General features: G+C 47.7%; 1 protein-coding gene across 2 annotated transcripts in view; it reads left to right on the top strand.

Moving 5' to 3' along the window:
- The window catches only part of TRERF1 (transcriptional regulating factor 1), a 200,554-nt gene extending 174,995 nt beyond the window's left edge, over nucleotides 1-25,559 (top strand). For both annotated transcript variants that reach the window (XM_034991501.1, XM_034991500.1), the window contains 6 exons: nucleotides 1,108-1,183; nucleotides 8,932-9,020; nucleotides 10,903-11,013; nucleotides 16,898-17,101; nucleotides 20,077-20,288; nucleotides 23,444-25,559. In XM_034991501.1, coding sequence (XP_034847392.1) covers nucleotides 1,108-1,183; nucleotides 8,932-9,020; nucleotides 10,903-11,013; nucleotides 16,898-17,101; nucleotides 20,077-20,288; nucleotides 23,444-23,759 — 1,008 coding nt within the window. In that variant the 3' untranslated portion in view covers nucleotides 23,760-25,559. The remainder of the gene's footprint in view (nucleotides 1-1,107; nucleotides 1,184-8,931; nucleotides 9,021-10,902; nucleotides 11,014-16,897; nucleotides 17,102-20,076; nucleotides 20,289-23,443) is intronic.
- The last annotated feature ends 1,005 nt before the right edge of the window (nucleotides 25,560-26,564 follow it).

Here is a 26,564-nt window from a genome sequence, read left to right as displayed (position 1 = left end):
TGTTTCTCTCCTAACCAAAATGAAGGGTTTGCTGTGCACCAGCTGGGGTCATTCTTCCACCTTTGACACAGTCAGACCTTTGGTGCCATTTTCCCAGGATCCTAGCTGACCATTTGCCTGCTCCACCTGGGCTCCTGGCAAGGGTACTCAGTCACTAACCTGTTTCCTCTTTAGTAAACACATGGTTTTGGTATCAGATCTAGCCTTTTGCTTTTTGATTTTATGAAAATGTTCAAGTAAACAAGTGTCCCAATACTACCTTCCCATGAGGTTATTGATCCCCTTCAAGGATTTTCTAGAATGTTAGAGAACACTCCTTAATCCTTTAAGACAAGTGTTGCAGAGAAGCACTTCTCAAACTTCTAATGTGCACACAAATCACTTGGGGCATCTTGTTAAAATGCAGATTCTTATTCAGAAATTCTGGAGGTGGGGCCCAAGGTCCTACGTTTCCAACCAGCTCCCAGCCAATGCCTGTGCTGCTGGCCCATGGACCACACTTGAGAAGCAAGAATCTAGACCTTGCTCTGTCCCTAACCCATCTACGATTCCCCATGCACCATTTTTTTTTTTAAAGTTGACGAGGCTGAAGGCGGCATATTTGAAAGGGTTCTTTCTCTAAGCTCTCTGGAAAGACAGTATATAGCACAGTTATTACTAATACAACAGTTCATGTTAAATTGTAATGAAATGCGGTTTTTCTGCAAAAACAGTTACAAATCAGCCAAAAACAGTTACAAATCAGCCACTCATTTCCTTGGAGGCTTTCCCCCAGAGATTCAGTCTCCATCCAGAGGAAGCCCCACCGTCTCTCTGAGGCTGGGGTCTTCACCAGGGAAGGCGTGGGGTCTCCACTGCCCCCCGTTTTTCTCTGACAGGACCAACTGGCTGCAGGCATGGCGGGGGAGGTGTTTGAGGGCCGCGTCCTATGGGGTGCTGGCCAGAAAGGAAGCCCCAGCTAGGGGAGTTTCCCCTCTGGTTTTCCTCCCAGCACCCCCAACTCCTGGCTCTGCAGTGCTGACTCCTTTTCCCTGTTAGGTAATGCTCTTCGCGCGGCCCACAGACCCCGTTACTGACTCTCGCCTTCTCTCTCCCATGGGTCTGCAGGCCACTCTGGAAATGCTGCTGCTGCGGAAGCCGGTCAGGTTAAAATGCCATCCTTTAGCAAATTACCACTATGCCGGTAGGTTGCCAGGAGCCTTGTGCCCCACTGCTTCCTGAGAGCAGGCTCTTTGCATGTTTGCTGGGGTCACTTTCTAATAATAGACCGACCAGTCCCGTCCTGATCGCCCCTTGTCAGCTCAAGGCCTTCCGGGGCATAGCTGGTGGGGCAGTTGTGTCTGTTGGCTGGGTACTGTTGGGTGTTCGTGTGGGCTCCCCCCACCCTCGTGGATGTGCCGAGAGCCAGGTGATAGCGGATGGTGCCCGCACGTGTGGCGGTGAGACTGGTGCCTCGGCGGGAAGGAACCACAGAGGGGACAGCACGGAGACAACGGCACTCAGCAGCCCCTCGGCTTGGGAATCGGTGGACATCGGTTCAAATCTCGCCTGCAGCCCTTGGCCTTCTGGGACCTTGGTCTCCTCACCCGTGAAACAGGGCTCCTACTCCATCCCTTGCAACATTTTTGTGATGATTAGCGATAGTAGATGTAGCACAACGCGTGGCATATTCTAGTAGCTATTATTCATTTATTGAATAATTATTTATTGAGTACTTGCTGCATACAAGAAACTGTGCTAAGTACTAAGATAAAACAGGGATTTTGACGGACATAGATGGAATCCTACCTCATGCACTTTGGAGTCTGAGGAGGAAGTAGTTACCAACGGATCACACTCAAGGCAGGACAAAGACGTCTACATATGGATATACTGTACAGACCCGTGTGCATATAAATACACGCATACACGTATATTATATGTATACGTATACACATGTTACACACATACGTGTCCACGTACAGAATGTGTCCTGTGACGGTGTGCATTAACGATGACATCACCAGTAAGGGGGAAGGAGAAAACACTGTTGAGAGTTGAATGTGGTAAGAATCATGAAGAGAGAAGGCGACAGGTTGGGGAGCCTAAAGTGACAAAATGAAGTTGAAATCAACATTTTAATTTCTAGTAATGGGTAAGCCTATCCATTCTGAGGGCCTCCCTGAGCCTGCCGGGGTTCTCCGTTTCAGAGGGGGCTAAATCCTCCAATGCCCCTGGGATTGCTAATCATTTGAAGGTTCCTTTGGTGCCTTGGGCAGACACTGCGTAGGTAGGTGCTAAATGCCTAAGTGGGCTTGGGGACCTGGTCAAACCTTTTCTAGACCTCAGTCCAGGCAGCCAGATGTGGCCTAAGGTGAGGGCTGCTCTACCAATACTAGAGTGTTCTCGATGGGCACCCCACCGGGCCCACCACCCTTTGCCCCACTTACTGTGCCCCCTCCTGAGCCAGCCTTCTCTCCTGTCATCAAAGGGGGGAAAGGCCTCAGAAGTCACTCACCTGAGCACAGACAGCCCTGGATGTCTGCCCGTGGGTCACTGTCCGCACACAGGCCGCTACCGGTAGTCAGCAAGCACAGAACGGACACAAGGATAAGAAATCCATCATTTAACTAGGGCCTAAGCCAGCCAGTTTCTTACTATTGTCTCCATCACTTCCTGCTTGGTGTCTGCCCCGAGTGTGGGTAGGAAGATGTGGGAGTTCTCCCTAATCTGCCATGGAAACAATTCAGTCCTCTTAATTCCCAGTGTCATCTGCTGCCCATTAAACCCTGACAGGCTGTCCAGCTTCCTGGAGCCTGTCTCAGGCTTCTTTGTATAGTGGGCGAGACAGTTGATGACAAGGAGCTTCCCAACCATTTGCTGTAGCTGCCCTCACCCGCAGGGTGACCAGGGTGGCCGGTGCCTCTGGGCTGGTCGGCTCCAGCTGTGAGCAACCTCGTCTTGAGACCCAAACCCCCTCCATCCAGTTCTTTCCACTGTGCCAAGCAAGTATTATATTGTTTTATGTGTGTCGTGACATAATATTTGGAAAGCTATAGACTAGAAGCCACCCCCCACCCCAAACAAAACAAAACAAAAATGCTGAAATAATAGTAAGGATTTTGAAACTAAACTCTGCTAAAATTACCAATCTTTTAGGGTCCCTAGCTAACGTGTTGCCCGTCCTTGGCCTCCTTCCCCCACAGGCAGACCAGGAAGCACTCTGCTGCCTCCTGGAACATCTGCCTTCTCCAGGAAGTGATCACAGACTGAGCCCCAGAGAATTTTGTAGAACTATGAGCAAAAAAGTCAGAGGTCCCTGGTTCCTAAAGTCTGGCCTGACTCCATCCCTTAATAGTTCCCTTCCAGGCCACAGAGGAGGCCCCAGGGTATACCCCCATCACATGTCCTAGTTACCAGACACCACTCCTTCCCTCAGTTTGGTTCCAAGGTATCAGTGAATCCCATCCCCGTGGCCCCGTCCTGCCTTGGCTTTTGTGCCCTGGTCGGTTTCTCTCCTGTAGGACTCTGTCAGGTTAAGTCGGCATCACCGGGACACTATCTTCTGGATTGCCTTTGGCTTTGGCTCTGTGGCTATGGCCAATGTCCTCCCACCCCAGCTCCCTGCCCTGGAGGCAAGGCAGAACAATTGAGCTTGGAGGCAGAGGTTACAAGTTTGGGGAAGACAGACAGAGACCCAGGCCTGTGAAAGTCACTTCCCCTACTTTACTTAGGACGTTTCCCACCCCATCCCAAGCAGTTCAGTAAGAAAAGGAAAAAGTGCCCAGTGCTGGGGCCCAGGAGAGACACCAGTGTGGGTGGGCAGCTTGCCCAGATCTGGAGGCTGCTTGCCAAGGCCAGAGGAGCCCTGTACAAGATCCTTGGAGGAAGGAAGGTGCCATCACAGTGGCCCCCAGCATGCTAATCCATACCCAGGCACACAGCCCAGCCCTCTCTCAGCACTCTCCATCCATGTGTGGGTAGCAGTTTGCAGAGGCTCCCTGCTAGCTTTTGGGTTGGGTGGGAAGGCCTGAGCATGGGGGGAATCAGGGTGAGGAGGACGCCTGGTTGTGATTAAGGGGCTTGCTGCATCCTTGGATTTTCCACCGAAAAACCATCATTCCTGCGGATGGGTGCGGACACTGGCCTTACGCTTCCTGGCAAGGGCGCAACAGAGGCCACTGTCCAGCTCCCACCACAGCCCAGGCTTTTCCTGGGTCCCAGACCCTGACCTGACTCTGGACTTGCGGGATTACCCAGTCGGTTGGTGAAGGCCTCTTCTCTATCTTGGAAGCTGCCCCGTTTGACGAGGAGACAGAACTACATACTCAAGAGAATACTTTGCAAAAAACACAGCTGTGATGTCATTTTCCAGGCATTCTCAGCTCATGTCTCTGGCTGGAGAGTGGTCACCTCAAGGGCAGGACCTGAGTTAATACTTACTCTCTGGCCTTGCCTGACACAGCGCTGTCACAATGGTAAAGAAAGGGTCAGTGGATGAGCTCGAGGTCTGGATTCAGATGGAGGCCTCCCTTCCTTCTGCCTCCAGGGGGATCTTTGGCAGCAGCCAACTTCACCCTCCACCCCTAAAAAATTATTCAGCCTTTACCCACTGTGGAAAACCTTACACAGAAATGAAGATCTGATTCAAAACCAGTCCCCCTTTCCTGCAGTGAACATATCTTCCTTGTGTATGCGCAATAACAGCACCATCACAAAAGTTTTTTAAGTCTTGAGAGCACGACGGAAGGGCCCTCTTTAAAAGATCCTGAGCCCGATTCTCTCACCGCTCCATGTCTCTTTTTAATTGCTTGGGTTCGCTATAGATCGCCCCAAATTTAGCCACAGCCCAGAGCCTGTTTCCCAGCAACCAAACCTCAGAACATTTTTCCTCTGGATACTGTTCCAGCACCAGTTTCCTCAGTTAATTAGGCCCTTTGTAATTAGCCTTAATCGGCTTGTTAGGGGCCCCTGCTGATAACAGCCCAATAGCCAGGAATCCCCAGGTAGGACAAATGAGCGCTGGGGGAATGTCAGCCCACTAACCCTGCGTGCATGCTGAGTGGACAGCAGGGATCCTGGAGAGGAAGAAAGGGCAGAGCAAGGGGAGGGTTAGAGACAGCCCCCTGCCTCAGTTTTGTATTTTATCCTGGACTTTGTCCAAGACACAGAATCCAGGAAGGGCTGGCTTAGAACCTTGTCTAAAAATGTAGAAAGTGCTCCTATCCGGCAGCCTCTGGGAACGAGGCAGCCTGAGCCTTGCCTTGATGGGATTACAGAAGGAATTTCGGGGGTTGGGGAGCGGAAGTCAGGGAGCCACCAGCAGCCAGGAGTAAGGCTGTGCAACTGTACTCACACAGAACTAGGAACACCAGCGTGGACCAGCAGTCTTCCGCAGTGCCGTTAATGCATGTCAGCAGGGGACAGTGTGTATATGCCATAGCTGTGGGCTGACTTGGAATCTTCTCTCCAAACGGCCCGTTTCGTTGTGTGCCTGCCTAGGACCAAACGCTGCTGTCAGGGAAGAGGAAACTGAGAGCCAGAGAAGTTGAGTACCTTTGCCTGAGGCCACAGGAGTAAGTGGCAGAACCGGATTTGCAGACTGGGGTCTCGCAGACTGGGGTCTCGCAGACTGGGGTCTTGACTGAAGTCACCCCTTTTTTTAAGACTTATTTATTTGACAGCGCGCACAAGCAGGGGGGATGGCAGGGAGAGGGACAAGCAGGCTTCACTGAGCAGGGAGCCCGAAGCGGGGCTCAATCCCAGGATCCCAGGATCATGACCTGAGCCGAAGGCAGCTGCTTAACCATCTGAGCCACCCAGGCGCCCCTGAAGTCACAGCACAGTGCCTTTATCTGGGAAGAGCACATTTGGGTGTTTCTAGGCTTGGGCCTGGGAATTCAGTCCAGGAGGCCAAGGGTGGATTCTCAGCCCTGTGGGCCATCTCGTGATCAGAATGTCATGAAGATGGATCGCATTATAGTGTGAGGATAAGAATGCATTTGCTTGTCTGGCCCTGCCTCTGCCTCTCACTTCATGGATGCCCTTGTTGGACAGACACGCGTACACTGTGCTGTCTTGTGCACTAAAGGGCAACCCGGAGGACTACGTACAGGAGCCATCTTTTACTCTCTGAGCACATGCTCCCTGCCCCGGGCTCTGCAGTCCTCAGAGCGGGAAAGTGCAGCCCACTTCGGATCCAGGACTGGGGATACAGAATGAGCACTCTTGGATGGGGGAGACTGAAGACCCCATCACAGAGCAGCAGCCCTAAAAACCACTGAGGAGTCAGCAGGGGGGATTCCCTTCCCCCATGAGGCTTGGGGTACCCCATGACAGATGGTCCAGGAAGCTATTTCCCGTTCAGGGGGGTTGCACCTGACAATCTATGTGGAGGCATGAAGGGATATGCTTCTTAAAAGTAGACCTGGGCAGGGGTGCCTGGGTGGCTCAGTCGTTAAGTGGCTGCCTTCGGCTCAGGTCATGATCCCGGGGTCCTGGGATCGAGCCCCGCATCGGACTCCCTGCTCCACGGGAGGCCTGCTTCTCCCTCTCCCACTCCCTCTGCTTGTGTTCCCTCTCTCGCTGTGTCTCTCTGTCAAATAAATAAAATCTTAAAAAAAAAAAGCAGACCTGGGCATTTAACCCTGCTGCTGAGGGGCACTAATCAGGTGATGTGATTCCATTCCTGGCATGGGGTGGAAGCAGGTGTCTCCACCACAGAGACTGGATGCTGGCCTGAGAAGGCTGCATGGCCCTGTTAGTGTCTCATCAAGTCTGAGAGCCCCACTCTAACTTAGGAAACATATGGTCTGGCTGAGAGCGGAAAGGATTCTCATTGATCTAGTTGGGTGTTGTCATTGGCAAGATGTCCCCCAATTCCCCATCTGAGATGCAACCCAGAGCTGCATGGGCTCTGGACCTGCAGCGCGGTAGCTTGACCAGGGATTCAGCTGATGTGACATGTCCCCATCATGATCCTCTTCCACCATTGTATTTCTGATTCCTCTTACCTCTTTGCTATTTTGATGGATACCTAAAGGGAACCATGGCTGCTCTTTGGTCATTCAACTGAAGTGTTGGTAGTCCTTTCTGTCTCTCTCTTTCTACCTCTGCTCCTGAGCACGGGGAGCATATGGTTGCTGGGACCCCAAGGCCCTGAATATTAGACAGAATTTGAGGAACACTGATGGAACCATTCTAGAAACTCGGATCGCACTGACTTCCTCTGCTCACGTCCACTCCAGCAAAGCTTCTCCAAACACCCAGGCTCTCTTCTCCTCCCTATTGTGATGGTTGCACAGCCAGAGATATCCCAGCCTCCAGAACCTGTGGAAGGTGTTTCTTTCTGCTGAGGATTGATCAGAAAGCCACTTCCCTTCTGGAAAGAGATAAACTTGCAAACCAAAGAGATCAGGTGGTGGTGGCCCTGTGTTTTGGAGTTCTGAGCTGGCCAAATCCGCAGAGCATATTCTGAGCCTAGAGCCAGAGTTCTTGGCCTGATTCACTAATTTTTGCTGAACCTTCCAATGGGAGAAACAACTCAGGTTTCCTATATCTTCATCTTCATCGGTCAACCATAGCACAGTGGAAATCCCGGGCTTATCCTGGTGAGGAAGGAAAGTATTATGGTTTGGGGGATTATAGCTCTGAAAAGTGGAGGAATGTCAAAGGTCCTGCCGTGTACCATCCAAAAAATCAGAGACGTGGAGAATTCAAAAAAACAGAAAAGTGAGGCAGAGTTTTCTGCAAATTAGCCACAGGAATTGAGCCTTCCCTGGAGCCCCCAGAAATAGGACTTATCTTAGAAATAAGCTTTATTTCTTACCCCAAGCAGGCCAGGACCACGCAGTATGATGATCTGCATATTGTGCTTTCTAATTTATGGAGAGAAAACAAATTTGAAAATCAAGGTTAGCCGTTAAGGCAGATGCACCAACCCAGCACTGTGGGGCCCCTTCCTCATGGGTCTTGTACATCAGGGGCCGGTCCCACTCACCTCTCAAGCCTCATCTGCTTTCTCTTCGCTGGGAGTTTGTGTTAAACCATACTGGATTACTGCTCCTTCTCTGAACACCTCTGTTTCCTCATCTGTAAAATGGGTAACAGTAATGACAGTCTTACAGGGTTATTGGTGAAACCAAATGACTAGTATCTGTGAAGTACTTAGAACCTGGCATAGTAAGCACCTAGAAATGCTAGGTTTTTGTTTTGTTTGTTTTTTCTAGCACAGTGTCTTGCATGTAGTGGACACCTAATACTATTGAATGAATGAATGAATGCATCCATCACCTCCCTCTTGCCTCTCACTTTTGCCTCAGCCATGTTTTCTCCCCAGAATTCCCTTCCATCTCCTTCTTGCCTGAATTGTTTCTGTGTGTCCTTTAAAACTCAGCTCAGGTGTTTTCTCTACCTGGAAACCTGACCCTAACCTGAGCGTGAGGCTCACCTTGAACACTGTGGCCTGCTGGTTTGTCTCCCTACTAGATGGTGAGCATCTTGAGGGTGGAGGCTGCCGAGTCTGCCACATCTTGAGGAGTACTTGCTACGTGAACGCTTGCACTCATGAACAGCATAATTACACAAAAACTATAGCTACAATTTGTTGAGCACTCCCAGTTTTCCAGTTACTAAGCTAAGCACTTGTGTGGTGCATTATCTTCTTTAACCTTCGCAAAGATCACAAAAGCTGGGGACAATTAGAATTATTCCCGTTTGTAGGTCACTAAACTGAGTCTCGGATTCAGTAACTTGCCAAGGTCAAGGCCATAGCTGGGATTTTAACCCAGATGTCAGGGTTGCTAACCATTACACTACACTGGCTTTTTGTTCAAACGGGAGTTGGATATGTATTATATCACTTGCTAAAGAGTCGTGTTTTGTAACTAAGTAAGCCAGCACCTAAAAGTAGGGAGAACTGTGCACTGTTCTTAAGACGTTTCTGTTTTGTAGGTTCGGACAAGTGGACCTCCCTAGAAAGAAAACTGTTTAATAAAGCACTAGCCACTTACAGCAAAGACTTTATTTTTGTACAGAAGATGGTAAGCATGCTTTTTCCAGTCGCTCACTTGAAATTGAATTTGGGAAATTATACACCTAAAGACATACAGAAATAATTTGGTACTGATTTAACACTCTCACGAAAAGGATGTCTTCCACCTTTCTCTGGTGAAGGCTGTTAAGGTCGCTCCAGTGTTAGGGATGTGAGGGAGAAGGAGAACCTACATTATTTGGACATAGCAAGGGGGGGGGGTATGTTTATCTTAATAAATACATGTAATTTATACATCCTATCAGAATAAATAGAACTGGGGCTGTTGGTTTACAATGTACATAATTTATTTCATGTATATTTGACAGATTTATCGTGTTTTGACAATTTTTTTTTTCTGAGAAATTAGAGGAGGGAAGATAGGTGCCTTTCTGCTAGCAAGTAGTGGAGTTTCTGGTATTCGACCCCTAATCATAATGACAGTAGTAATAAAAATAATATTTTGTGTATACAGCATCTCACAACAAAATAGAACTTTTCTACACAGATGAAGTAGCACTTTTACAGCAGATAATGAATTTAATAGACCTTAATTGGCTAAGAGGTGAGGTGGTTTAGGCTAAAAGTTAAAATGATTCCAAGAGTGTTTCAGAAAGTCAATGAACAATGGAGCCGAATTGTGTTATTAAGCTCATTAAAATGTCCAGGTGCGCAGAGAACAGAGTAGCAGGTAACAGCTCCCACTGGCTCTGGGCTGGGCCAAGCTGATGCCGCCCACTAGGTGCCTGTCTCCTGTCCTTAATCTAGGGCCTTCCTTGATGGACAAGAATCAGAACAGGTAGACTCTTCTCCCTCTTGCCCTCATCTCCAGATCTGTATTCACCCTTGCCTTTCCCTACCTGGGAGGCCACCATGCTCTTGGATGCCCTGTAAGCTCAGCAGCTTCCATGCTCTTTTTTGAGTCCCCTTCCCACAGGACTGACCTGTCGGAGGCCTCACCCCTTGCAGGCCTGCACCGTGTTGACTGGTGACGGAGTCATGTGTCGTGTTTGCCAGGCGACATGGCTTTTTCAACAAGTGCTCTCCGAGCCAGTGTCCTCACTCCTTGTGCAGCTCTAATGTAGAAACTCAAGATATCCAGTGATGTGAAGGGGGCAACTTCAGGAAGACAGGAGTTCTGGTGGTGCCCCTCTGATCTCATGGTTGGGGTGGCCGGTTTCTGCCCTCCAGAAGCATGGCCAGCCTTTTATCTGCCTCCAGAAGACCTGTATTATTGAGCCCCACCTTGAGCTTGGGAGATCTATGAACTACACAGAGGCATTTTTTTTCTCTTTAGAATGCATGTACCTTTGCCCCCTTGGGGGAGGACAGGGCAAGGTTTGTTTCCTGCAGAAACTAAGCTCTTGTCATCATAACGTTTGCCTTACATTCCTGTTCGATTACTAAGGAATATTTTTCATAAATAGATTTTGAAGGTCAACCGGCTAGAGAGCCAAATATGCTCAAGCACATTAAATGAAAAAGCATGCTGCTTTACGGGTTAAAAAAAGGAATGAGCTCTCTATGGGCCGACATGAAAAAAGATCTCCAGGCTATATTGTGAAAGAAAAAAAAATCAAGTTGCAAAACAGCATAGACAGTGTGCCGCCTCCTGTGAGGAGAAATATATTTTCGTGTTCTTTGGTATATGCATAAAGAGATTCTGGAATGAGACCCAAGAGATGAAGAAGCGGGGCTGGCTGTGTGGCAGGGGTCGGGGGCGAGAACTGGATGGAGGGAGATCAGGCATGGAAGGAAGGTTTTCACTATCTACATTTTTTTAATTGAATTGCACACACCTATTAGCTATTAGAAAATTAACTTTTCACAAAAACTTGTGGCTTGGCACACCGCGTGCGGCTGAGCTGATCTGGAGATGGCTTTCCTGGCAGGTGAAGTCTAAGACAGTGGCTCAATGTGTGGAGTACTACTACACGTGGAAAAAGATAATGCGCTTGGGGCGGAAACACCGGACACGCCTCGCAGAAATCGATGATTCTGTGGTGAGTGAAGCTGCTCAGTCGCTGCTTATGCGGGCCCCGCTCCCGCCCCACACCCAGGTTAGTAAGTGGCTGGTGTTTGGCTTAGCTTTACTGAGGTGATCGCAGGGAGCGGGTGACGGGCCCGCTCCCTGGCGTAGAAGTGCCAGAAGGAAGGTGGTCCTGGGTTGGCCCCGGAGCTCAACGCTCAGTTCAGGAGGTGAGGGCTGGCGTGGCTTCCGAGGCAGGCAGGGCCAGGGGAGTGAAGCCAGGGTGTTGCCAGCCTTGACTTGATGGCTTATTAGTGGGTGCCCTTGACTCCCCAGGATATCCTTTCTGATCCATCTGCATCACAGATGCTGCTGGCCAGAGAACCAGAACCCTCGGGTTTCCCCACAGCATCCATGAAGCATGACCTAGGAGGAACTCTGGCCTCTAGACGGTGCCAGGACCTCTCAATTATCGAGGAATAGTTAGCAGTGTGTGTATTATTCTAATCCTTAATCACCATTTATCCTCAATACTGATTTCCTTCAGTGGCAGACGATCCAAAGTTGTCTGGATATTCAGTATACGCTAAAGACATAGCACGCCAAAAACAAAAGACGTTGAAATCTCCTCCGAACCCCTAATGTGTGGCATCGGTAATTACTATCACTTTTGTCCTTGTGGTTCACTCTTTTTATCTGCATCCATAGCCAGGGGACATCTTTCCACGCACTGTGGGAATTACCTGCCATGCATGGGTGTGTAAAAATGGCATGTCTTATAACAGATTAGTAAACTCCAGGCTGTCACCATCGGGGAAGGTGTTTGGAATTCATGATTGTTGTGAATATCTGTAATTACACTCATTCCCCACCATGCCCCAGTTGTGAGTGTTAGCACATACTGGCTAATTTTCTTTAACAGACACTTACATAGCCCTTTGTATGTGCTGGGCCTTGTGCTAGGCCTTTTACCAATATTGACTCATTTAATCCTCATAGCCAATCTGTGAGGTAGGGAATTAAGGTACAGAGCCTAGGTAACTTAGCCGTGGTCAAATGGCTGGTGAGGATGTTGTCTGAGCCTGATTCCCCGTGTGATACTTAAGAGCAGTCAAATGCAAATTCTTTTAGAGAAGTATAAAAACTCTTGGACTCATTAATGCCTCAAGGTCCAAGTTCCTACCTAAGAATGATCTTAGCTGTGAAATATACACACATACTTGAATTTATATTTGGACCCAGATATCAGGAAAAAATCGACATCTGCATCAGAGATGATGGTGGTCTATGTTCGTGGTTTCCCGTGACCAGGGCTTTTGAGTGGTCGAAGTAGGTGCTGTCTTATATCTGAAGAGTGTTGTTCTCACCTGTGGCCTAATGTTTAAAAAAAAGCAACGTGGCCTATTCTGGCTCAATCAGCTCAGTTGAGTTCCCACAGTGTAAACAACAATGCGTATGTGGTGCTGTGGGTGACCTAAGGATGTTAACTAGCCTCTGGCCCTCCTGCCCCCCCACCAGGAGCATATACTGAAGTTGGAAGGATGTGGCATACACAAATGGAAGCTTTAGCATGAACTCCAGGACTGTTTACAAGCAGCATAAGACGAGAACCAGAAAGGCCTGGATAGGGCCTTAGGTCCTCTCTCTCATCCAGCCTCCACCGTGCCCCAGGCAGGGGTTTGAGGCCCAGAGAGGGGAAGGGCTGCCCAAGGTCACACACAGCATTACTTTCCAGATGAGTGGACCAGACAGCAAACAAGGAGGCATGAAGAATCCTGGGCTTGCAGACCTAGGACCTGGGTCCTAAGCTTACTGACCTACAGAATGGGGCAGATGGCTTAGATGATTTGGAAAGTCCCTTCCAGTCCTGAAATGTTCTGGCCTCTGTCAGAGTCATGTTTTGGAAGAAGACAAAATCAGAGGATATGGTTTCCTAAGGCAAATTGATGTCTTTCCAGCTATGTGTTACCAAGTGCCTAGGGGAGTTCCTGGCATAATATAGATACTCTAAATATTTGTTGAATGAATTGAGTGAACATCATTCCCAGATAGGAGTCACTGTGGATCATAGCAACAGTCCCTCTATGAACTCACTGCAGGGTGATGGGGTGAACAAGGGGATTCAGAGCAAGGGATTGCTGCTGAGGAAGATGTTACCACATAAGGAGGTGCAGTCGTGGGCCAACAGGGCTCTGGAGATTCACAGAAAGGCCCAGGCCAACATGTAAACTGAGACTAAGGAGGAGAGGTTAAGATGATGCCCACCTTCTTGGGCTTATTCACCAGGAGCCAGTATTAAGTTGGATCAGGAGAGCATCCCCACCCTTGTTACCTTAAGGAGAGCAAAAAGCTATGTGCAGAGATGACTCAGGCCCATAAAAAAGAAAGAGGGAGGGAGGGAGGGCAGGAGGATGGAAATCTTGATTTAAGGTCAGCATAGTAGCTCACAGCTCCCTCTTAGGCACTGTGAAGGCACAGTCAGCCTTCTAAGGAAAGTTTGCAAAGTAGAGATGAAAAATTGGGACCATGCAAGAAATGGGGAGGGTGCAGAAGGCACAGTCCTAGGGGTCCTGCCCTTTGTCCTCTTGGCCTGCCTGGACACCTGGGATGGCTTCCTGATCATAGGTCCATAGTGTTTTGTCCCAGATAGAACATGATGGAACACACTCAGATAGTTCAGGGACTTTTGTGGGGAGAAGGGAAAAGGAGAGTTTGTGAGGAATGGCTGCTCTTGAGGTAGCCAGAAGGCCAACAGAACACAGTAGCTTACTCAGCTGAGTAGACTTCTGGCCTGAAGCCATGATAGGTCCTTCCACCTTGGAAGCAAAAGAAGGGGACCAAGGTGGGCTCTGTTAAAGATGTAGGAGGAAAGTGCTGATCACACCTCCCTGTCTGCTGCCCCCATTCATGCTCCCACTCAAGGCCAGCCTGTGGATCTGGTTGTAAATTCAGCACAATTCAAGAAACTAAACGAGGAAAGTAGCTGACTTCGGAAGACAGCAGTCAGGACTCCAAGGGCAAAGCTCACCCATGGTCTATGCACCTAAGTTACTACAACCTGGTCCACTGATGGGGGGTTGGGAAACCTCCTGCTGCCCTTCGATACTTACAGGCAGCTGTTGCCAGTGGTTTTGAGGGGCTAAGGTCTCTGGGCTGAAAATCTAAACAATATGCAGATGAACACATGTTCTCCTGTGGACATTTGCTTCAGGGCCAATAAATGAAGAAGGCTGAGGTTTTGAAATCAGATAGTTTAGGTTTCAGTCCCAGTTCAACTTCTTTACCAGCTATGTGACCTTGGGGAAAGTCGTTCTCTGGCCAATTTCCTCATTTGTTTAAAAAAGAAAAATGTGTACGGGGTTATCGTGCGCACCAGAAATTTCATGTATATATATATATATATATATACGCGTACACGTGTGTGTGTATGTGTGTGGTGCCTAATTCATAGCAGGCATTCAACATGTTTTCATCCCCATCATCATCGTCATTAGTAATTGTGATGCTCAGATTTATGTCTCTGAGTAAATTTGGGCTGTCGAGCATTTGTATTTTAACTTACAAATGTCTCAATGCGAATTCCATTTGCATTACTGAGAAATAAGAATATCATCCTCCTCAAGAAACTCTTACTGCAGACACTCAAGGTTTTAAGCACCAATGTTAAATATATCACCACCTCCCCATCCTGTATTTGCCCACCTTCTACCAATTTTGGAATATTACTCAGTGTTTCATTTCACAATACATCATGAAATGGCCAACTTGTTGATACAAAGTTGTACATGTTAGGGTTTTTGTCCTCCTATCTTTGTATCTCTTAGTCACTTTGGTAAGCCATATGGCTTGACGATAAATCATGTTGTGAACATGTATAGATTGCCAGTTGAAATAAAACCTATCTAAATTCCAGAGACGGATATAATCCAGTACAGTGTAATTTAATCTGTAAATTTGTGGCTCTATGGAATGTCTCTTTCTAAGAGTTTTTGAGCCAAAAAAAGGTATTGTGAGAAAATTATAATTATAACAAGCACTGTAAAACAGATGCCATTGTCATTAAAAGTTATCGTGTAATCTATTTTAAGTGCCAAGCTATAGACCATGGCCTGCTTAATAAAGCAATACTGAGTCCACAGAGTTCTAGTTCTAGAAAGGAATGGAGTGAACCGTTGGGAGTTTGACATAACGTGGTTTTACCTGAAACCCCTTGAGATCCAAAGATGATGGATTCACACGGGAATCAGACCATTTAAGTAAAATCAACCCATGTGTTCTACAGTCATAATTATGAGACCTACAACTTAAATATCCTGGATCACTCTGTAAAATGAAGTAGGCCTGCATCTGTACTCTTCGAAGTCTTTCAGCAAATGTCATCATTACTAGTTAATCGTAATTAACCCACTGGACACTGAAGCTATTTCTTAAGTACACCCTGTCGCTACCTCATCCAAATATGCTTGTGTATGGTATTAAATGCTGCAGACAACAGTGGAACAGTGTCAGAATGTTAAACGCCCCATATTTACTGGCATTGTCTTTCTCCCCTGCCCCCAATCCAAATTGGAGAGAGAAAACTTGTGGTTTCTGGATCCCAGGGTACTGCTCCACTCTTAGAAATCTTTGTCCTTTTCGGGAATTCTTGCTTCTGGGTTCTAAGAATTGTAAGCTCCCCCAGAGTTACATCCCTCTCTGGGATAAACCAAACTGGGAACCATGTGCTTTAAGCAGAGCCTGGCAGATGACACAACTGACCTGTCAGGGGTGGAGGCGGCAGGACGTGCCTTTTGTGTCCTCATCTGTAAAATGGGAGGATGTTTCTGTCTTGTTGGGTGAGCCCGCAAACATGAAAATGCTTTGTAAACTGTGAAGTGCTGTGAAATAGAAGTTGGAATGAGATTGATGTAACATAGATCTCCCTTTCCCTGGGCCTCAGGCCTTCCTCACCCTGCAGGAGCCAGCATCCCTCCATGAGGACAGAGGAAGCAGAGTAAGGTAGTTAAACAAGTAGAATGAGGGCCTCCTGCGTCCCTGGCCTCCATCCCAACCCTCCCACAGTAGGACGCCAGGCTGCTCCAGTGACTTACTATCTTGTAAACTCTGAGGAAGACTGGACTTTCTGCTTTGTTCTCCACTTGGTTGCTGTTCTGAAGTAGGGGGAGGGGACAGAGTAGCAGCGAGGCTACTAATATTTTTCATGTTCTTTTTCATAGAATGCCTCTGGAAGGCATTTCTCCAAGCGCATGAAGACAGTCCAAAAAAAAAAAAAAAAAAAATGCAGGGTGAGGGGGTGGGGGGTTATCTCTTCCCCTTTCCTCTCCACAAAGTTGTTGACATTCACTCTTGGATTCCATTTTGACACAAGCAAGCAGGAGCCCATCAGAGCACCATGGGTCCCATGCTTTTCACAGGCCCTGAGTCAGATCAGACATGTGGGGCGTCTCGTACGGAAATGTATCATAAGGCCTGGAAACAAATCATTATATGGGTCTTTAGTCTCTCTCCAGAGGGGTTTCCACAGTATCGTTCCTGCTTGAAAGCCCTCCTCACTGCTCTGGGGAGAGAGAGCTGCTCACAAGCAAGTTTTAATCCGTTTCAAGGTCTGCTGGTCTTGAACCAGGGCGAGAAACTCTACACACAGAAATCTCTCCTCCCTGCCTTAACATATTTTTATATAAGTGGTGAGGGGACCCCAAAGCGAGGCAGGGGGACTTCCCCGACCTCAAAGCCCCAAGCGCCCAATGACCGGCCTGGTAGAGGCCGTAGCCCTCCCCAGAGGGCTCGGTCGCCGTTCCTTAGGCAGACAGGATCCCCGTGTTCAGCCCTTCTCTCCTCTTCTGGCTGGTGGCTCTGTTTATCACTAAAAATGCCATTTGGGGATGTCCCCTCTTTTGCTTTTATTGCCTCACCACCAGACGAGTGAAGAAGAAGAAGAGTTAGAGGAGGAGGAGGAGGACCCAGAAGAAGATAGGAAATCCACGAGAGAAGAGGAGAGTGAAGTGCCCAAGTCTCCCGAGCCGCCGCCAGGCCCCGTGCTGGCTCCCGCGGAGGGGCCGCCCCTGCAGGCCCTCGGCCAGCCCTCCGGCTCCTTCATCTGTGAGATGCCCAACTGCGGGGCTGTAAGTGTCACTGCGTCCTCGGGGGACCTGGGACTAGGAGGGCGGTGGGCTGTGCCTGGCTTTAAGGACAGGGCATTTTAGAAAGGGTGCACTTGCAGCAAGGAAAGTTTCAGAGGGGACTCCACATTGCCATGGTTTTGTCTCCTGTCTTTTCGTTTCCTTATTTGTTCAGCCGGCAGATGTTGCTGTGCTGGGCGCTCAGGGGCCACAGAGAAGGTCCCCGTCCCCCGGGAAGCGTATGATCCAGAGCTCTTCAGAGCCGCCGTGAATGGTTCTGCAGTGAGCCTTGGACTCCAGAACTTACACCCCGTGTTTCTTGGTGCCCCTCCACCCCGCGGGGCCGTGTGACACCAGGTCCTGCCCTGTAAAGCATGCATTGAAATGCCGTGGGGGAGCCCACAGAGAAGGTTTTGCCCTTTCATTGCAACTTGACGCTATTCCTGGCCATCTCACCTGTCCAGAAGGTTTTGCAAAGTTTCATATTCCATCAAGTGTTACTCATTCAAATGTCATTAATTTGAAATTTGAGAAAGTTGTTACAAAGATTTAGCTTAAAGGGGCGCCTGGGTGGCTCAGTTGTTAAGCGTCTGCCTTCAGCTCAGGTCATGATCCCAAGGTCCTGGGATCGAGCCCCACATCGGGCTCCCTGCTCCGCGGGAAGCTTGCTTCTCCCTCTCCCACTCCCCCTGCTTGTGTTCCCTCTCTCGCTGTGTCTCTCTCCGTCATATAAATAAAAGTCTTTTTAAAAATTAAAAAAAAAAGATTTAGCTTAAAGTTTACCTTGGTACTCTTTGGGGAGAACCAAAAAAATTTTTACTAAGTAAATTAATCATGTAAACAGGCTGAAGGGGAGTCTGTATAATTATTTAATATAGTACATTTCAGGTACGTTGGAAATATTGTTTAGCTAAAATAAAACAAATTTACCGTTTGATCATTCTTAGCACTAAGGAAGGCCTTACAGAATCTATACTGGTCTGGTCTAAGGCTCCCAGTTTATTTTAAAGGATATATTTTTTTAAGCTGTTAACTTTAGACTTTGAGTCGCCCACCGGTCCCCCAGTAGTCTGAATTGATGACCTTTTCCCGAATCAGATTTCTTAAAGCCAGGCACACCTTATACAGGTGAGTTCTAGAGGTATTACTCAAAAAAATGAGAACGTTACTCCTTCACAAGAAGCCGTTTTTTCCAAGCTGGTATACATCTTTGCTTATATATTATACATCTTTGCCTGTATATTATACAGGACAATACTGTTTTCCAGAGTGTATTGAGTGCTGCTTGAGGATTCTGTCACTTAGATGGAGAAAGCAATAGTCTTTAAAATATTTAGATCCTAAAGCAGAAATTCACTTGATTAACGTCTGAGAAAAAAATGAAAAAGTGAGAAAAAAAATGAATAATTAAGAAAAAAAAGATACATACACTTTACATTAGCTGTGAAAAGAACCTAAGAAATTGCTAGCTTGTTTCTGTCTTTGATGTTTAATGACCTGCAAGCGTCACTGCATCATTTCCGTTTTGTATAGAGCGCTTTTGTTCAGGGATGGTTAAGGTGTGACTTTAAATGACAATACTTCTGGGTGAATTTATTTAGAAATTCACTGTTTCGTCAATTCATAGTTTTGGTGTACAGTAAATCCTTGACTGAGTGGGAAGTCATCCTTCACTTTTCCCAATCAGAAATGCTCAGCAAGCTGGATTTTTTTTTTTAGTGATTTTTAAAATTCACAGGGAAAAAGCATCTTGGTTTTATTCCTTGCCTAAGCCTGGAGGTTTGGGTTGTTAAATCAGCCATAGATTTATTTTTTTCCCCAGTAAGACCATAAACAGAACTCATGAATTTCACACAGAGCAAACCACCTACAGCTCCGTGGGTGTGGCTGTTAGCTGATGTGTTTAACAAGCTGGAAGTCGGGGCTCTTTGAATTCAGGGGAGTGGATTGCATCTCTTGACAGGAGCGGTGCTCGACTGGGAATGATTTTGCTCCCCAAGACCCTCTGGCAATGTCTGGAGACATTTATGTCACATCTGGAGAGGTGCTGTTGGCTTCTCCTGGGCAGAGGCCAGGGATGCTGCTAAAAGTCCTGCTTAACACGGCCCCCCTCCAACAAAAACTATCCAGCCCCAAATGTCAGTCGTACTGAGGTTGGGAGAACCTGCTTTATGGCAAGTTTCAAAAGATTGTCCAGGTCCGTCCTGCCCCTTTTTATCATCCCGCAGTAAAATTTGGGAGTCTGAAACATTGCTTCGACAATTGGCCACTGATTGAGGCTTGGACGTAATACACAGAATTTATCAGAGCAGCTAATCAGTGTCTTTCCAACTGTGTTTCTTGGGGTGCTAAGGCTTTCTGTGGTGGGGAGATAGAGCTGAGCAAATTGGCTCACTTCCAGGGTGCTGCCTCTATTTCGGCCAGAGCACCTCTGCTTTTAACTTTGAGCTTTTGAGCAAGACCTGATTTGTTTTGATTTGTTTTTCTTAAAGTAAAAGAAAGAAAGGAAAGGGGAGGAGAAAAGAAAAGGGGGGCAGGGCAGGGAAGGGGAGGTCATTTCCAACTTAAAAAAAAAGGAGTTTGAAAGCTGACCAACTCCCTCACCTTACAGATGGAAAAAAAAAAATCAGGTGTCCAGAGGGGAAATGGCCCAGAGGCCCTCCCTGTGAGACAGAGGTGCTGGATCTCGCCCCCAGTGCCCTGACTGCTAGACGGCAGCTCTGTCCCTCAGACCGTGCCGCACGAAGTGCTTCCTGTCTTCCGGTTGTAACAATGATGTGTTTTTTTTTTTTTAGGGGCGCAGTGGTAGTATTTGACCTTGACCTTTCCATGCCTATGTCCAAAGTTTGCTTACATAAAACCCCCGCACACCATCATTAGACACTGTTTCAAGTATCCTGTGTTTCACCACTGAGTAACTAATAACCCTAATTTCCTTTTCAGGACTGTAGTGTCATGTCACTCCCTTTCTTCCCCAGGTGTTCAGCTCCCGACAGGCACTGAACGGCCATGCCCGCATCCACGGTGGCACCAACCAGGTGACCAAAGCCCGGGGGGCCACCCCCTGTGGGAAGCAGAAGCCGGGCAGCACCCAAAGCGGGTACTGCTCGGTGAAGAGCTCCCCCTCTCATAGCACCACCAGCAGCGAGACAGACCCCACCACCATCTTCCCCTGCAAGGAGTGCGGCAAGTACGTGCAATTGGACCGGGCACTGAGTTCCTGATGAATCATTGCTCTGGGGAGGCCGGGCCAAGATGCTCTGAGGTTCCTTCAGCTAGAAAAAGAACCCAGTGTCTCCAAATATTCCCTCATATCATCCTTGCGGTCTGCACAGAGCCTCAGGGTGGGTGGACCTCGTCTCTGACTCAGAATATGGTCATTCTGATATCCTCGTGCCTAATAAGGACAGACAACTTCAGGGCAAACCTCTAGTAACAAAAACTTCACTCTTTTTCAGAAATGGTGGGTGGGACTCGGATTCCCACTCCATCCCTTCACACCCAAACCGTAGTCACGAGTGGGGCTCTCTTTGCATTGCTGCTTAGTGATTTGAGAATGGCTCTGAAACACCTATCAGGAGCTGTCTCCCCACCACTGGCTCCGGCCTGTGTCTGGGGCAGACATCACTAACCGGATTGCTGCACTCTTCGCTGTCATCTTAAGACAGGACCTCAAATCTTTGCCATCGGCATGCTTCAAGCAAGCATAACCAGTGGATCGGGATGACTCAGGAGATGAAGCCTATTTGTCATGCCTGTCCTTTTATGTATAATTTAAGACAACTAAGAGAGAAAAACTGGCAGTAGGCAGTAATAGTAACATCTAACGCTTGCTGGGCACTCATTTTGTGACAATGCTTTATGTGCAGGAGCTCATCTTAATCCTCACACAGAAACCACAGGTGATGCAGGGGCTGTTTTTATCCTTGTCATACAAATAAAGATTCAAAGTTAGGTAAATATGGCTTGCCTCAGATCACACCCCCAATGAGAGCAGAGCTGAGATTTGGACCCATCTCTTTTGAAGGGCAGAGCCCAGGCTCCTGACCACTGCTCCATGCTATTGGTCTGTTTATTTTAGGTGGAAAATATCACTGATGATAAGATGCACAGCGTTCCCTCCCACAGCATCCAGTGTAGAATTCCACTTCTCAGTGAGTCCACCTGACTTGGAGGGGTTGTCATGAGTGACTTCCTTTTGCCTCCCTAGTTGTATGAATGAGGCCAACTGGGACCTCTGCTTATAATACTCATTAGGCTATTTCACACAACTTACCAGTCCCTGCCATTTATCAGGTCCTATTTGCCTGAGACGGCTTTAAAGGATTTGCACAGGTATGGTTTCACTTAATCTTTGGCGCAACAGGGTAGACACTTTTAGTAGCTGCTTTTTTGACGAGCAGAGAAAATGAGGCACAGAAAGGGTGAGGTCTTTGTCACAGTGCCCATCTGAGTCGGGATTCAGGCTCTGCAGCCTGACCCAGGCTGGCGCTCTCAGCCTCTGAGTAAACCTAACTCCGTCTGGTGGCACTCGCCACGGTGAGGTGGAATTAGCAACAGTCTTCTCTCCGTGAAGCACAGAGATGGGGGAGATGGCTAGTGCGCCCCCCCCCCCCGTGTTCTCATACCCTTCAGAACCACGACAAGGCATCACCTTCATCTTACCACAGAGAAGTGAGCCCCCAGATGGATCATTAGGCTTCCTGACTTGAAGGAACCATCTTCAGGCTGATGCCCTTTATCTCCCACCTGTCCCCCGAGGGGAGCCAACACCTCCACCCACTGGGCTACACACAGGCCACAACTCTTTATCCCACCAGGTGGAGACAAAGAACATTTTAACAAACCAGAATTAGCATCTTGAGCTTTCTGGCTGTCTCTCAGTGACATCCATTAAGTGTTTTTCTTGTCTTTGTTTTTATGTTGCTTGGGACCTTTTAATACCATAACTCCAGTTAAGATTTTGTGGAAAATAGAAATATTTTCTGTGGTTTTCCAGAGTAGGAATAACAGGCAAATGTTTGCAGAATGCCTGTTTTAGCTGCTGAAATTACGTTCATTACATGAAACGGTTTCAATATGGGCAATTGTGATTCATCAACTCTGCTTGTCTTAGAAATCAGAGGGTTTTTTTCATTTCCCTTTATGAGCTCAGGAATGAATGCAGAGTATTTGTGCCACCCCCTCTCCCGAAAGAGGCAGCCTCACATCTGGGCAAACAGTTTCTGAAAAAGGTTCAGGGAGAAATATTTAAGGCTTTGCAGGCCATACAACCATTCAGTCACAGCTATTCAGCTGTACCATTGCCGGGCAGAGCATCCCTAGACAGTCCATAAGCAAATAGACACGGCCGTGTTCCAATAAAACTTTATTTACAAAAATTCAGTGGGCTGGATTTGGTCCACTGACCGTGGTTTGTGGGCCCCTTGTCTTGGAGTTTCTCAACCTCAGCAGTGACATTTAGGTCTGATCAGTCCTTGTTTGTGGAAGAAGGGGCCGCCCTCCATGCTATAGGATATGTAGCCACCTCCGTGGCCTCTGCCCACTGGATTCGAGAAATACCATCCTTCCCCTAGAGTTGTGACAGTCAAAAATGTCTCCAGATATCAACAAGTGTCCCTGGGGAGGCAAAATCACCCACAGCTGAGAACTACTATTTCCTTCTAACGCCAAAAGGACGAAATTGTAATATGACGGCCAATGAGAAGGGATCTTAGGTGAAAAGGAGTAGTGGGTGCAGCTCAGAAGTCAGGTACAACAAAGATGGAATGGGGGGCATTGGATTTGGCCACACAGAGTGATGGGTGGCCTTGAGCAGAGGGTTGGGGCTGCAGTGGAGGGGACAAGAGTCCAGTTGGAGAGGGTGGAGGGAAGAGGAATATACCAAGGGTGAAGAATCAGGTGGAGCCTTCAAGAAATTTGTGGAAGAACAGGGACAGAAGCCAAAGGCAGATGATGGGTTTTATTATGGGAACTATGAGAGCTCAGCAGCATGCTTGAGGGATTCTCAGATTGTGTTGGGATTCTGTTGGGATGAGGCGAGAAAGGGGGAAGCTAAAGGAGGAGAAAGGCATGTGCTGCAGACCACAGATGGACGGGAAGACCTTTGAGACCTCACCCTCCATTGTCACACTGCATGTGTGCTCCCGTCCCCATCCCCTCTCCCTTGTAATGCTTGGAGAGGACAGGCAACAGGGGCAGGAGGTCCTAGGTGGCCCGGGGACTCCTGACAAAGCCACCCAGACCAGATATTAGACCACGCAGCCCCTGTTCCCTGTAGGGAGCCCGGATTTCCAAGAACTCCAATCTCCTCAGTTTCACATGCTTCTTTTTCTTCATCTTCAGAGTCTTCTTCAAGATCAAAAGCCGAAATGCACACATGAAAACACACAGGCAGCAGGAGGAACAGCAGAGGCAAAAGGCTCAGAAGGCAGCTTTTGCCGCCGAAATGGCCGCCACTATCGAGAGGACCGCGGGGGCGCCGGGGCTGCTGCCCCTGGACCAGCTGAGCCTGATCAAACCCATCAAGGACGTGGACCTCCTCGATGGCGACGTGGTCCAGCAGTTGGGAGGCGTCATGGAAGAGGCCGAGGTCGTGGACACGGATCTCCTCTTGGATGACCAAGATTCGGTTTTGCTTCAGGCGGACGCGGAACTATAAAGCCCCGCTTGTCACGCAGAGACAGCCAGCACCCACGGCCTCCGTCTTCGTTCATCAGGAAACCCGGACTCCCTGCTCGCTTTGTAACCGTTTTAAACTACCTGTTTAAAAAAGTGGTCATTTCATTCAGGTTTAGGAAAAAAAAAATTTTTTTTTTCAGTTTGTTTTCCTTTTATTTAAAAAAAAAAAATCAATGTTTCTGTGGGAGGTTGGAGGGAATAAATAATTGGCACAACTCTATTTAAGAGGTGTTTCATCTGGGCTACATTCCTACGAACTCATTCCTGGCAGGGAATAAACCTGACCTTCAATGTTCTTTTGCTTTCAGATGTCAACCATCCTTGCTGCCTTTGATCCCAAAGCTTGCCGTGAGTGTGTGGATGCGTGTGCGTGTGTGAAGCAGGCTACCCTCTTCGTGTTGGGGCCTTGGGCCGTCCTTTCCCACTAAGAGTTATTTTTGTTCTGTTCTGACCTCATTCTGTAGTTTGCAGTGAACCCGGAGTCTCTGCCAGGAGATTCTGTGCAAAGGGGTAACTTTCCAGTGAGCAAAGCAAGCCCTCGTGCGACACGGCTTTCCTCTAGCACATAGACCATTTGGAAAGTTGACCAAATGTGAAAATACGTTTTCTCCCTGCCTCGCCTCTCACCGTTGGCCTGTTTCCAGGAGTACTGTACAATTTCAGGCTTTCACTCCAAGGCCGAGCTTTACCGAGGACCTGGTTCCTAGAGCAAGTGCGTCCTCTTGCCTGCTCCCCGGGGAACTAGTTGGTTCCGAATCGTGGATTGGCAGAGTCATGTCCCGGCTTGAGCCGTCTAGAGGAAAATAACCCCAACCAGGAAGTTGCCAGGGCTGTTTAGGGAGAGTGGTTGAGGGGCACACGTTCTGGAACACCAAGAAGTGTTCTTTTGCCCAAAAACTACAGATTGGAAGAGCCCCTTCTTTTTTGCAACACTGTTAATGGTCCGTGGAGTTCTGGAATTACTTTGTGCCACTCGGAAGTACTGTGAAACCTCATTCGCTGGGATTTTGCTGTCATTCACCTTTAATGGACTGTTTCCTAACCAATTTAATAGCAAATACAAGTGAAATAGCATTAAAGACCAACAATAATGGTTTCAGATACCACGTTAGCTACCAATATTTGCATTCAAACAAGGAATGTATTCATTCAAGTCATTTACCAAAGCACTTCTAGAATTCCCCAAGCCACAGAACTCTGCTCTGCTTCCTCCTGTCCCTGTAGCAGGGTTGCTGTTTGTACTTGAAGGTAATAAGCCTGTAATCCTTCAAAAATGGCATTTAGCTCAGGCTTTTGAGCTGAGTCAGACTGCCCCTCCCCCGTTGGGGCAAATGAGCACGTGTCTTCAGCCTGGGACGCAGCCCAGCAGAGAGGACCGCCCCTGGCGGCCTCCCCTCGAGCATTAATGCGGCCTGCGGCCTGACTCCGGCCTGACTCCCGGAAGGAGGGCTTTCAGGCCTTGCCCCACCCCAGGTAGGCTGGTTCCCCCAGCTTGTGTAGGTGTGGCCCATCGTGCCAGGCTACTTTGCTGGCACATTAATTAAGAGCTTGACATTAGAGAGAATGTCAGCAGAAGTATGAGGACAGGACCTGAGCATCTTCTAAGTTTGACTCTGGCAGAAGCATTTTGGCACACGCTTGGCGGCCCACCGCGGCCCCGCCTAGGCAGTGTTCTCTGAATCTCAGGAAAGCCACGGACGGAAGATAAATATAAAGGTTCTTTCCGTTTCCATCATTCTGTTTTCAGAAAAAAAGGTCTTGGCAGTTTCATTCATCCTTTCTTATAAGGCAAAAAGAAAGGTTTTGTTGCTGCCATTTTAGACAGGTTATTCTCTCGTCTGTTTCGAGTTAGAACTGCCTAGGCAGTTTGCATCAACTTTGTGGCAGAATTGTTCCAGAACCATTCCGTAAGATCAGCTGATTTGATTGCGTCTGTCCCGGTGACTGCTTCCCCCTGCGTGTGCCGGCGTCTGAGAGTGATTCTGGAATGGTTCCGCTATCGGGTCTTTGAAAGCTTATCTATCAAAGGAGCAAACACCCAGAAACATGTTTATAAAGCAAATGTACTTGCTGTGTTTGGAGACTTGCCCAGCCGTTCCAGTTTCAAACATTAAAAATAAACTGAGTTGCCAAGGCAAAAAATGCAATGCACAATTTAATTTTGATTTTTCATGCAGTATAATGTAAGCATCTTTGACTTGAAATAACCAAAGAACTCCTCCTTAACGAGACAGTTCAAATTCCTGAAGAAGTATTTCTTGACAATATCAACTTAAAGAATTGACTTCATGGTAAAATATTGCACTTATTTTCCTTCTGCAATGATTCTGCCTGCATGTATGTGTTCTGTTTTTGCTTCTCACCCTCCCTGCCCCAAAGAACTTCTCTTCCTAAAGATTAATGTCTTCAACACCGTTACTGTTTACTATCAGATGGTTTTTCATTAGTGAATTTAGACCTCTTTGAGAAAGCTTGTATATAAAAAGTTAACAGATATATTTTATGGAAAAACCCATCTTATTTTCAAATATATTTAACTGCTGTTATATTTTATTAGAGGAAGGTTGTAAATATTTTCTAGGAGTTCTATTGTAAAGAAAAGTATTTTTGAAAAAAAACTAATGTAATAAAAACGAAAACATTTTTAAATAGTGTTGTGATTGCTTCCTGTTCTGGCTTCGTTATGTTCTATTCTCAGCAAATGACTTGCATGCCTTCCCATTTCAGGATGTAATTTATTCAGGTTTGCACTATTATAAGTTGACATCATAATATTTAGTGTACT

The sequence above is a fragment of the Mirounga leonina genome, unplaced genomic scaffold (assembly GCF_011800145.1).
Source record: "Mirounga leonina isolate KUSES-001 unplaced genomic scaffold, KU_Mleo_1.0 Mir_53, whole genome shotgun sequence".
Taxonomy (NCBI): domain Eukaryota; kingdom Metazoa; phylum Chordata; class Mammalia; order Carnivora; family Phocidae; genus Mirounga; species Mirounga leonina.
This window is presented reverse-complemented; position numbering and strand designations above follow the sequence as displayed.